A 13729-nucleotide genomic window follows, 5' to 3' on the forward strand; every position below is an offset into this window, starting at 1 on the left:
TGTTAAAGGTTATAATGATGCAAGTTTCCAAACCGACAGAGATGATTACCGCTCGCAATCAGGGTACATCTTTTGTCTTAATGGAGGAGCAGTGAGCTGGAAGAGTTCAAAGCAAGGCACTATAGCAGACTCTACGACAGAATCAGAATATTTAGCGGCGGTAGAAGCAGCTAAGGAAGCTGTTTGGATAAAGAAGTTCCTAACAGAACTAGGGATTGTACCTAGTGTTCTAGAAGGAATTGAGTTGTTTTGTGATAATAATGGAGCTATTGCGCAAGCAAAAGAACCAAGATCAAACGACAAATCCAAGCATGTAATGAGGAAGTATTACCTCAGTCGCGAGATTGTAGATAGGAATGATGTCAAGATCTGCAAAGTTCACATGGATGAGAATGTTGCTGATCCACTCACTAAACCTCTCCCTCAACCCAAGCATGAACATCATGCTAGGGCTGTAGGGTTGAAGCAAGTGTTAGAATGGCTTTAAATTATTTTTGTTTAGAGAAACTTGTTACAAGTTAAAGACATGATTTCATGTTTTATGTTTATATAGTATGAATTTTTCATCTTATTTAATTTTGGTTAAGTATTAAATAAAATGTCCAACATATTTATTGAATTTAATGGGCTTGTCAAATACGTGATTTGATGAATGAAACCCCATAAGTGAACTGGATTCATAAAATATTTAAGTTCCTAATATGAGTTGTTAATTTGGACATAAATGACTCAATAAAAGGATTAGCATATAAGATTGATTGATGGTGCCGTTTCATGCGCTATGGAAACATGGAGATGTTTAGTCAATCATATGGATATGTATAGTTGATACATGATCGAACAGACCTACTTAGAAGTTTTAAAACTTCGCGAATTATATTAGCGGATTCCTTAGACATGAGTGGAACACTACTCAATTCAATGATTAGTGTAACATTGATGTTGTCAAACGTTATGCCGTAAAAGGGGACTATAAAGGCGACAATCGGGTTGTGCTAAAAGTTGAGTGGGAGTTTTGGTTGCCACAAGATTGAATAGGTCCTCCTATGTTAGATAGGATGGGTGTCTTGGCCTCTTGAAGAGTAAGAATTGAAAATGCATGGCCGTGCTCAAATGGATCATAAGATGATCATTTGTTTAGCAATTCAAACTCGGATTTCAAGAAATAATTTGAACGCCGATATGGATAACATAGAGATGTGATCATACTATCAAATTAGACACTAAGAGACTTAAGGAATTTGAATATTGCATACTTGTCTCGGACAAGTGGGAGATTGAAGGAAATGTGTCCTCGACTTTAGTGCAATTACTTAATATAATCATGGATCGTATTATGGAGATAGTAATTCGTTTATTTGGGTCGTCTATACGTCTTGCTAGAGAATGCTATAGAACTTTGGGTTAGTAAGTAACAAACCCGAAACCTGCCTAAACGGATCCTACAAAGTCACACATTAGGATTGGATCAATAAAGAAACCCGAAGCCCAGAGTGGGCCTTAGGGTGACCGGACAAATAGGGAAAGGGGAGAGAAAATCCTAACCTAATTAATAATAATATGATTATATATTAATTAGTTAGGGATAATTAAAATACACAGTATTGAGTTTTCTGAAAAACAACGTAAATTTTCTCTCAATATTTTCTCTCTAAAATTGGTTCTCAACTCCAAGAAAGGTGAAAGGTTTTTCCCGTCCAACTAGCATTGGTGGAGTGTTGATTCAATCTGGTGGACCGAATAGAGGAGTTACAATTGAGGCTCTTTATCTCCGGTAGAGAAGAAGATTGCTAAGAGGATTCACGCTTCAAAGGTTAATTCTAAACTATTATGTGATCTTTATTTGTATATGCATGAGATCTTGTTTAGGTGCGTATGAATGTGATTTATGAAATTCCGCTTAGAGTACCTTAAGACCTACAGTCAGTACCTTCAAATCTTCAAACATCACATCGACATCGAGATCAATATCCAAATCAGACAACAGAAAGCCATCATCATCACTCAAGACTTCAATTTCTTGTTGTGCCGCATCAAAACCATCATTATTGTTAACATTCTTAATCACATCAATTCTACTCTTCACAATATCAATCTTATTATCCAATTTACCAAGTAATTCAATAAGTTGATCATTAGTAAACTTGGAAAGATTTGTATAATTATGCAAATCTTGATCAATTCTTGATGATTTATCCTCATTAACATCTTTCAACACGTCACTTAAGTAACGATTGATTATCTCACGACCCAACTCCGGGTTATTTGTTGTTGACTCAGCCGAGTTGAGATTTTCTTGTTCTCCCTTGTACGAATAAATTTCGGGTTGCACGATTTTCTTGTTACCTTCATCAAAAGGAAAGACGATAACACAAACGGGTACATCACATAGAATTGAAAACTCGAGCGCTTTTTTAATCAAGGTTCCTTTCTTCAGCCTAAAGGATGTATTTCTCTTCTTCTGATTTTCAATGAATACTCTAGCTAATTTCGCCCTTCCCATATTTAATTGCAACTAATGAAGTTTTAGAGGAAAAATATAAATGAAGTGTGAAAGTATTGAAGAAGATGTACTACTGTCCGAAACATGAGATATATTTATAATAGGAATATAAAAAAAACTCGTTTATAACCTTGATTTCCAAGGTTAATAAGATATTTATTTTATTTTTTTAATTTTTGACAACTGATACCTAACGGTAATATTGTACAATTCCTTTTGCATGCCCCCGGTTTACAATAATTTTATTCTACATCGAACATTTTTGCGAAAAGTGACCCTTTTTTTTTTTTATAAAAGTGACCTTTTTTCTTTACAAAAGTGACCCTTTTTATTACAAAAGTGACCCTTTTTATTACAAAAGACTCATATTTTCACAAAAGTGACCCTTTTTTTCACCAAAGTGACCCTTTTTTTCACAAAAGTGACCCTTTTTTTTCACAAAAACAGAGTATGAAAATAAAAAAAATAAACACAAAATGCAAAAGTTAACTCAATGACTCTACTTTCATCCCGTATCTTTATCTCTTTTCAAAACTAAACATTTCCACCATTAACAAACCTTCAAATTCTCTCTCCTCCATCAAACCCTCAACCCCCTTCTCCCTCTCCGTTACCAACTGCAGCATTGAAATTGGAGAGAGAAAGTGGGAGGAATTATGAAGTTTTTAATATCATCGCACATTGAAATTGGAGGAAAAGATAATTTAAGAGTTGGATTAATCTTTAAGATTTAGAGCAAAAGTAGTGTTGAAGTGGAGAAAGATGTTGATATCGTCAAGTATCAGTTCCTTTAGATGCCATGAACCTTAAAAGAGGAAGGAGAAGAAGTTGCCAGCAACCGCCATTCAATAAATAATGTAAACCAGATTTTTTGTAAAGTTTGTGAATATTGTAGGGTGTAACAATAATACGGAGAAAGATCTTTAAAAGATACGAATATTAATTTCCTTAAAATTGAGAAGTGTGATATTTTTTCTTGTCTTTTTTTTTTTTTTTTTTTTTTTTTTTTGTTATTTTGTTGCCTAAATGATGTACTTGTATTTCTCTTCTTCTCATTTTTATTAATTCTCTTGATAATGTGTGTGTTTTTTTAAAAACATAATGGAGTGGAAGATGTAATTGGGTTAAATAAATAATAATTAAAAAAAAAAACGGTTTGTGACCTTTATTATTTTTTTTTTTACTGTAACAACTAACGGCTAATGGTAGGATGTAATTATATAATACTTGTAAGATCTTTTAAAGATACGTGAGGAAAGGGGGAGTGCATATGAGTTTTTTTTTTTTTTTTTTTTTTTTCCTGACATTATAAGAAATAATTACATCAATCAATATAATTACACTACACATATTGATGACTAAGCTAAAAATGTTCTGGATTGCTGCTAAACACCGTCGACAAAAATGAATACCACCGCCAACATTGGTGTGAATGGACAATCGTACCCTTACCACTTCACCACCCCTTTATCCTCCCGGCGACCCCCAACCCCCGATTAGCGATGACCACCACCACCCTGACCAGCGACCCACCACCCCCCCTCTATGACGACCCACCATCTACCCACGCCACCGGGATGGTGATGTTTTTTTTTGGCAACCGCGGTAACCGGAGTCCAAAACCAATTACTGTGCGTGGTAACCGGAGCCCAAAATTGATTACCGTCCATGGTAACATGTTTTAGGCTCTAGTTACCACGCATGGTAACCGTTTTGGGCTCCGGTTACCATGCACCTTAACCAATTCCATGGTAACCGGAGCCCTAAACCAGTTACCGTGCCCGATAACCGGTTTTAGGCTCCAGTTGGTACGATTGCTAGAAAAAAAACCACCACTTTCTCGCCAAAGAGGGAAGGTGGTGGGTCGTCTTTGAGGGGGAAGGTGGTGGGTCGTCTTTGAGGGGGATGTGGAGGATAACCGGTCAGGGTGGTGGTGGTGGTGGTCGTCGGTCAGTGTGGTGGTGGTGTTAGTCGTCAATTAGAGTGGTGGTGTCGAGGTGTTAGTGATTGGTGGCAAGAGGGAAGATAGTGGCGTCGAGGTGTTAGTGATTGGTGGCATGGTTGTCCATTAACACTTAATGTTGGCGGTTTTGATCATTTTGGATGGCGGTATTTAACATCCCCCAAAATGTTTTATAGAGAGAGAAAGTCATAGTTACAAATTTCAATTGGGGACCAACAATTAAAGAGGGTAAAAAAATATGAGGGTGAAATAGGAAGCCCTCATAAATAAGGACAAAAAATTATGAGGTTAAAATTGTAATTTAATGTGTATTATTTAATCTAAAAATGTGAAATGTGACAAACATTTAATGGCATCCAAAATAGCAAAAGTGACAATATGGGGATGGAGGGAGTATAATTTTTTGTTTTTGAACAAGTTTGTATACTTTTTTTTAAAATGAGTTACATGTTATAGCAAAAGTGACAATCAAATGAGTTAACTTTTTTTTTTTTTTAAATGAATACATGTTATAACAAGTTAATAGGATTATTTTAATACATATTATATTAGATTTGTAAGTGTTTTATAAGGCGTGTTCTCTTCACCTGAATAGATCTCAGCTTATCGAACTGAAATTAAACTTAGCTGAACTTATCTAAACTTAGCTTATTAGACATTTTTGAGATTATTATACCTTATTGAACTTCTTATACCTTATTGAAGGAGTGAAAAATGATAAAGTAAGAGATAGCGAGGATGACCATTTATGGAAAAAATTATCTATAGTACGAAGTAATATATAAAGTACAAAGTTTCATATGAGGCTGGCCACACCGTGCGGTCAGCCACAATATATATTTTTTTAAATTATTTTTCACTCTTTTCTCACTCTATGCTTTTCTTCTTCTTCAGCACGTACGCTAGATTTCTCTTTCCCAACCCCCAAAATTCTCTCTTTCTTCTCTCTTTTGTCCAGGTGCAGGAAATAGCGACAGTGACGGAGAAGATGGACGGAAACCAACTTTGACCGAGCCGGTGGGAGGCAGAGAAGTCAGCAATAGTAGCAAGGGAGGGAACTCCTCATACTCCTACGTCGAAAACAAGTTTGAGGCTTTAAGGACAAATTCAACCATGAGTTTTCATGGTCGAATTTGACATTTTTAGCCATATTTAAAGTGAAATTTAAAATTGTTAATTTTTAAGGTATTTGTTCGATTTAATTTATTTTCTAATGATTTGGTTGTGGATTTGGTTAGATCTGGGTTTGTTTGTGGGTTCGGTGAATTGTGGTGGTGGCTCGGTGAATTGTGGTGGTGGCGTGGCGTATCGTGGATGGTGGCGTATCGGGGCTATGGGTACAAGAGTTGGTGGTGGCCTGGCGTGGTTGCTGGTGGTATGAGAGGTGGTGGTGGTGTGGTTGCTGGTGGTGTTGGGCAATGGGTACGGGAGTTGGTGGTGGCGTGGGGCATTGAATATGGTAGTGGTTGTGGTGGCATAGAGTTTAAGGGTGGTGTAGAATTAGGGGATACTTACTTGGTAACGGTTTATTAGGTTGGGGGTTACTAGGTTGAAGGGGTTACTTGGTCGGAGGTTACTAAATCGATCGGGGGTTGGTAAGAGTTACTAGGTCGGATAATTACTCAGTTGTGGGTTACTCGGTCGGGCCTCAGGGGATACTAGGTCAGTAAGGCATTACTCATTTAGAAGTTATTTGGTCGGTCAGTAAGGCATTACTAGGTCGGAAGGGTTACTAGGTTGGTCAGGGGTTACTAGGTTGGAGGGGGGTTACTTGTGTGTTACCTGGTCACACACAAAATCTCCTGTATATGAAGTGATAAGGGGTTTTGGGTGATAAATTTTACTTTCCCAAAATATCTTTATCATCTTTTATTTTATTTTAAAAAATCTATCATTTAAAAAGTTAAAAAAAAAAAAGTTTGGTTTTAGGGAGTCATATCACTAGTAGAAAAAAAGCATTAGGCACCCCCCATATGGCACCGGTTCAGGCTAAACCGGTGCCCAAAACCGGTCTAGAAATGGGCGGGATTTTACCAAAAGAGAAAAGGCACCGGTTCAACCTGAACCGATGCCAAAAATTAAAAAGGCACCGGTTTGAACCGGTGCCATTCAAATCGGTGCCAAATTCAAAAAAAAAAAAGCGCGTCTTTCTCTTTTCTTCCTCTCTTTCTCTTTCCTTCGTTCCCTTCATTCGTTCATCCCTTCTTTCGTTCTCTTTCACAGTGTATGAAGTGCCTCCCCCTTTTCCCTCCACCACAGCCACCACCTTCTATGGCCACAGAGGAGTCTAAAACCACCGCCGTTAATTCTATCCTGCCCTTCTCTGTCTTTCACGGCCGGCCTCCGCCGCCCTTCTCTGTTCGAAACAACAGCAGCCCGCACCGCCTCCACCTCCGGGCTACCTCCGCTAATGCGCACAACCGCCTGTCGACCTCCACCAGCGAGGGTCTTCCTCATTCTCTCATCCCCTTAGCTTCTTCCACCTCCAACTAATTTAGGGTAAGTTTTTATTTTTTTGTTAAAATTTGAACAATTATTTTGAAATATGTAATTCTATTATTTTCAATAGCATTTTGAACAATTATTGTTAAGAAAATTAAAGTCAAGGAATGTATATAATTTTACCTAATTTTTTAAATTTTTGCATTGGTTGTTTATTTAGAAATTTTGAATACATATTATACATTAGAGTAATTTTGTATGTTTAGAGTAATTTTGAATACATATTATAGATTAGAGTAATTTTGCATTACCTTGTTCATTAGTTGAAAAATTTGTATGTTTTAATGGGTTATTTTGAGGTTGATTTAATGAGTAATTATGAATATAATAGAGATTAGTAAAAATGTTAGTTAATTAGTTGAGTTTTTGTATGTTTTAATGTGTAATTTTAGGTTGTTTTAATGGAAAATTGTGAATATATTAGTAATTTTGCATTACCTTGTTCCTTAGTTGAGTTTTTGTATGTTTTAATGTGTATATTAGTGACCTTGCTACTAATTAGTTGTGAATAAATTAGAAAATTGTGAATGAATTAGAGAACTGTGATTACATTATAAATTTGTGAATAATTTAGAGAATTGTGATTAAATTAGAGAATTGTGCATAAATTAGAGAAATAGTGATATTTCCACTTAATTAGTTGTGAATAAATTAGAGAATTGTGAATACATTAGAGATTTGTGAATATATTAGAGAATTAGTGACGTTCCTAATTTTTGTTTTTTTTAATATATAGAATCATATGTGAATTGAAGCACGAGTTTAATTAGCTTGAGGACTACATATTGAGCTCAAGCGGGTAGTTGCTATATTGGTATGACTTATAAACTTTACTTAGCTATATTTCTTTCTATTTATCCATTTAATAAAAGTTGATTCATGAAATTGCAACTTGTGTATTGTTTAATTTCAAATATATACAACAATATATAGAATACTTGCATCATCATATGCCTAGATACCCGTTCAAGGCTTTCTCATTAGGAAAAAGTCTTGAATAGTCCCCGGTTGGGACTGTTCTTGAATGTGTACTCTCACTTAGGTGGTGAATGTATGTTTTCTTTTCGATTTTAAGGAACATCTTGGCTTACCATTTCCTCACTATGTTCTCTGGGTACATATGTGGGTAATTAATTATCTACATCGTGTACTTGGAGAACTAGGGGTTAATGCTGCTGGATTTTCCTTTAAATTGGAAAGTTGACATACATTCACTAGTGAGAGTAGACATTTAAGGATGGGTTAGGTTGTTGGAAACATGCATTTTTTCACTATATGAATGGTATATTCACGTTTTGTACTTGAATTTGATTTACATAAAATATGTAGCACTTACACATTATAATTATATGGTGCTATATATGTTTAGAGACAATTTACTAAATGGAGAAGGATCGTGGTTGGATGTATGGTAGAAGCGATACATTGGAATTTTGGAATGGGGTTCAAGAGTTTGCGAGAGGGCTTTAGCTTATCAACGCAAACTGGGAGGAAAAGGCCTTTATTGTCCTTGTGTTGATTGTAATAATGTGAATGTGGTCGATAGTGTTGAAATCATTAGAGATCATGTATTATGTCGTGGGTTTAGGCAATTATACCATGTGTGGATTTGGCACGGAGAAAGTGGAGAGTACAGTGGGGATCTTGATCGGAATGATGTGCGTGTTAGAAGCAATGAGATTCATGTGGACGAGGAATACGAGAATGATGAGTATATTGTTGATACTGGTGAGGATGGAGCCGATGAAGATCAGGCGGATGAGGTTGAGGATGAACAAGTGGATGAGATGTTGCATGGTGTTGATGAAGGTGAAGTGTTTGAATTATAATTGGAGGCTTCCAAAAAGCCTTTGTATCCCGGGTGCAAAAAATACTCCAAACTATCGGCCGTGCTAACACTTTTCAACATTAAGTCGAAGCATGGGTGGACGGACATCAGTTTTACTTCTTTGTTGATCGCATTAAGTGATATGTTGCCTGATGGGAATGAAATTCCTAAGTCTTATTATTACGCAAAGAAGCTCATGTATCCCTTTGGTTTGGAGTATAAGAAGATACATGCATGTCCTAATGACTGTATTCTGTATCGAAATGAGTATGAAAAACTGCAGGAGTGTCCACGATGCAAGCGGTCGCGGTACAAGCGCATAAGTTGCAATCTTGGCACGGAGGGACCTCCTGCTAAGGTGTTGTGGTATCTTCCCATTATTCCAAGGTTTAAGCGTCTGTTCTCAATACCAAAAGACGCTAAAAACTTGAGGTGGCATGCAGAGGGAAGAAAGAAAAACAGAATGCTGAAGCATCCAGCTGACTCTCCACATTGGAAGACCATTGATTTGAAGTTTGAGGAATTTGGTAATGAAGTCAGAAATTTAAGGCTTGGGTTGTGCACGGACGGGATGAATCCATTTGGCACTCTTAGTACCCAACACATCACATGGCCAGTACTTTTAGTGATTTATAATTTGCCTCCTTGGCTGTGCATGAAACGTAAGTATGTAATGCTTTCATTGCTAATAACTGGTCCTAAGCAACCTGGAAACAACAAAGATGTTTACCTTGCGCCGCTTATTGACGACTTGAGAAATATGTGGGACGAAGGGGTTTCTGTTTTCGATGCTCATCAGAACGAGATGTTCACATTGCGTGCAGCCCTTATGTGGACCATGAATGACTTCCCTGCATATGGCAACTTGTGTGGGTACAAGGTCAAAGGGAAAAAAGCATGCCCCATATGTATTGATGACACATCAAGCGTATACCTGACTCATTATCACAAAGATGTCTACCTACGGACTCGAAGGTTCCTTAGGCGTGATCACGCATACCGTAGGCAGAAAAAGGCTTTCGATGGAACCGTGGAAGAGGATACTGCGCCTAGACCATTGACTGGTGCTGAGATTAGTGCTCGGGTGAAAGGGATACGAACGGTGTTTGGAAAATCAGAAAAAACTGTGGTCTCAGCTGCTCTGTTTAAGAAAGAATCAATCTTTTGGAAGCTGCCGTACTGGAGAGAACATGGCGTTAGGCATTTTCTTGATGTGATGCATATAGAGAAGAATGTGTGTGATGCTGTTTTGGGGACGCTTATGAATATCCCAGGCAAAACAAAGGACGGAAAGGGTGCAAGGTTAGATTTGAAAGAGATGGGGATTCGTCCAGAATTGTGGCCTCAAGAAAAGGTTAGAAAGGGGAAGGAGCCGAGAATAGCAGATGAAAATGTTTCGAAAAAAGGGAAGGAGAAGAGAAAGGGAAAGGGAAAGGCCAAAGATGCGTCAAAGAAGAAAGTTAAGGGTAAAGGGAAGGATGAAAAGAATTATTTACCCCCGGCTTGCCATACATTGTCAAGGGTAGAGAAATGTATGTTTTGTGTATGTTTTTACGGCATTAAGGTTCCATCAGGGTACTCATCTAACATGAAAAGATTTGTAACCTTAAATGGAGAATTGAAGCTGACAAGTATGAAATCCCATGATTGTCACATTATGATGCAAGTATTCCTACCGATTGCAATCCGTGGTATTCTACCGAAACACGTGAGGGAAGCGATTACAAGCCTTTGTTCGTTTTTCAATACAATTTGTAGCAAAGTTCTTGATCCTTGTACACTAGATGCTTTGCAAGCAGATTTGGTTGTGACTTTGTGCAAATTTGAGATGTATTTCCCACCCTCATTTTTTGACATAATGGTTCATCTGGTTCTTCATTTGGTGCGTGAGATTAAGTTGTGCGGTCCGGTGTTCATGAGGTGGTGCTACCCTTTTGAAAGAGACATGGGTACATTACAAGATAAAGTACGGAACCGAGCTCACCCTGAAGGAAGTATAATGCAAGGGACAGTGGGTGAGGAGATAGGTAACTTTGTGGCGGACTACATAGCCCTTGCTCAAACTATTGGTCTTCCTACTTCTCGACATGAAGGTAGACTTGATGGTCATGGAACAATTGGGTCGAAACGAATGTCACCAAACCGAGATCAGTTCTTACAAGCACACCTTTATGTGTTGCACCATGTTTCAGATGTGAACCCATATTTAGACGAGCACATGGCTAGTTTGCGTGCCGAATTTCCATCCAAAGGTGAAAGGGCACTTATGCAGTTGCATAATAAGAAATTTGTTGATTGGTTTCGTGATCGAGTAATGAGTGGATTGAATGATACTAATGTGACCGATACAGTACGGTGGCTTGCGTACAGTCCTAGGGATGATGTCCGTTCATTTGAGGGATATGACATCAATGGGTACACTTTTTAGACCGAGGATCATGATTTGAAATCTTCCTCCAACCAAAACAGTGGTGTAACTCTTGTGGCATCGTCAAGGGAGTTTGCAAGTTCTAAGGATAAATCACCTATCGATGCAGAATTGTCATACTATGGTCGAATTCAAGAAATATGGGAGCTTGATTATTGTGACTTCACGGTTGCTCTTTTCAAGTGTATGTGGGTTGATAATATCAGGCGTAACGTCAAACATGAGGACTTTACTCTTGTAGATCTTGGCCACTTGAATGATAGTGCGGAACCATTTATCCTTGCATCTCAAGCTAAGCAAGTGTTCTACGTAACTGACCCAATGGATTCAAAATGGTCTATAGTGCTAGCTGGCAAAAGAAGAATCCTAGGCATTGGAGATGTTGAGGATGAGGAAGAATATGATGCGTTTGATGATTCAGCACCTTTCACTGTTCCTAGACCTGTTGTACTAAATGACATAGACAACGAAGAAGGTTATATGCGATCATACCACAACGAGGGAATTTCATAATGAGGTAGTTTGATTAAAAGTTAGTAAAGGTTTCATTGCAAATATAGTTTAGTTATCATGTATATAGGAGCATAAGTAGGCGAAAATGATATATTTGTAGTTTGAAATTGCCTAAGTGTACTCATTATCATGTATATACAAGGTTATAGGACCATAAGTAGGTGAAATTGGCTTAAATAGCTTCTACTTAACCCAATTATTTTGTTTTGTGTATGAACTAACATTTATTCATTCTAACAACCTATTTTCCATATGTAGATTGAAATTGACATTTTGTACTCATTATCATGCATATACAAGGTTATAAGACCATAATAAGTAGGTGAAAATGGCTTAAATAGCTTCTACATAACCATAATAACTATCATGCATATACTTGACTATACACTAATATTCTTTTATGATTGCTTTGACAGGTGCTTATATATCTCATGGCAGAAGATCATGATCCTCCTTTGGTAGAGGACATTGACGATGATGAGTATGAGGAAGAGTACGAGGATGACGACTCCAATGATAATGATGTGCCTTATGATGTGAATAAGGAGGATGACTTGGGTGAGCCAGAGGATCAGGCTCACGATGAGTTTGAGCGTAGGCTTGACGATTTTGAAATTTCAGCTGATCGTGCACCGACCATTGTAAATACAGCACGTGAGATTGTTGGTGAGAACCCGACTCCTGAAAGTCAAGGCCAAGGACAAGATGAAAACAACACAGGTGGTGGAGGGGGGGAAAAGGCACCGGCTGAAAGAAAAAGAAGGGGTCCGACGAGAAGCTTTAAGAAACCGGACGGTCCCATGGTCTTGGATTATGAAAACAAAGGCCAACCCAGGCCCAAATGGCGTCGACAATATGCTAATCAAGTTGGCATATGTTCGCGGAAAATCCCCATTACACTTGTAATGCGGCAAGTACCTCCGGGTTTGATTCAAGCATTTTGGGATGATACAAGGGTAAGTGTGTTTTTGGCACATTTAGACAATTTAAGATACCTTAACCTTATGGTTGTTACTAAATAGAAACTAATAATCGGTTTTAATTTGTGCTTGCAGAGGCTGTTTTCTATTCCTAATGATCCCGAGAAGAGAAGGGTGTTTGAATCTTTATTAGCGGAAAGATTCAGAGGCTTTAAGACCAAGTTGACTAATCGGTGGATCTACAAGAAGAAGAAGGTGCAAACAAAGAAGAAGAATTCCAAAGAGGATGACCGTCTCCCGTGGAAAATATGGCTGACCGTGTCAAAAGATGATTGAGAAGAATTCGTTAGAATGAAGAGTCAAAAGAAAGCCGTTATAAGTTTGTGTAAATCTGATCTCAATTGAATAATAGCTTGACACTTTTTGTAGTAATGAGACTAACATTTTTTGTTTTGTAGGAACTTCGTGAGCAAAATCAAGCGAATGCAGAAAAGAAGGAATACGTCCATTGTATGGGTCCTAAGACTTTTGGTGAAAAGAGACCTGAGTGGGTCGGTTCGGGTTTATACCCTAAAGCGCTTCTAGTGGCATCAAAGGAACCCTCTAGTTCCACGATCACTACATTGGTGAGTCGTGCCGATGATTTCTTTTGTTCTCTCCATTCGTTTGATAAGAAAACCGGAAAATGGGTCATCAAGGGTCCGGAAGCCAAAAAACTGGCGGATAAGCTTGTAAGTTACCTATGAATTGTTGAAATTAAGTCACTTTTGCATCTAAATCACTGTACAAACCATTAACTGTTTTACTGACCTCATTTTTCCTTATGCTATAGCTTGAGCACACTCAAGAGATGGTGGAGGGCAAATTTGAATCAAGTGTGGAGAATGACCCTTTCACCATGGCTTTGGGAAGGCCATACCATCCAGGACGAGTAGTAGGTTCGGGAGGGTCATTTCATGGATGGAATAAGGTGATGGGTCCCGAATACACAAAATCGGGTAGATCTCGAGCCAGTGTTAACTCACCGGGGGAGTTGGATGCCAAGGTGGCATCAATTAAGGAACAAGTACGC

The 13729-nt window shown here is 38.0% G+C and overlaps 1 protein-coding gene across 1 annotated transcript; it reads right to left on the reverse strand.

The window, feature by feature from the left end:
- Positions 1-1900: 1900 nt before the first annotated feature.
- LOC110725000 (agamous-like MADS-box protein AGL63) lies at positions 1901-2503 on the reverse strand. Its single transcript, XM_021904480.1, has one exon. It carries the CDS (start codon positions 2501-2503, stop codon positions 1901-1903), a length of 603 nt encoding a protein of 200 aa, XP_021760172.1.
- Between the last annotated feature and the right edge of the window lie 11226 nt (positions 2504-13729).

The sequence above is a fragment of the Chenopodium quinoa genome, unplaced genomic scaffold (assembly GCF_001683475.1).
Source record: "Chenopodium quinoa cultivar QQ74 unplaced genomic scaffold, ASM168347v1, whole genome shotgun sequence".
Classification (NCBI taxonomy): domain Eukaryota; kingdom Viridiplantae; phylum Streptophyta; class Magnoliopsida; order Caryophyllales; family Amaranthaceae; genus Chenopodium; species Chenopodium quinoa.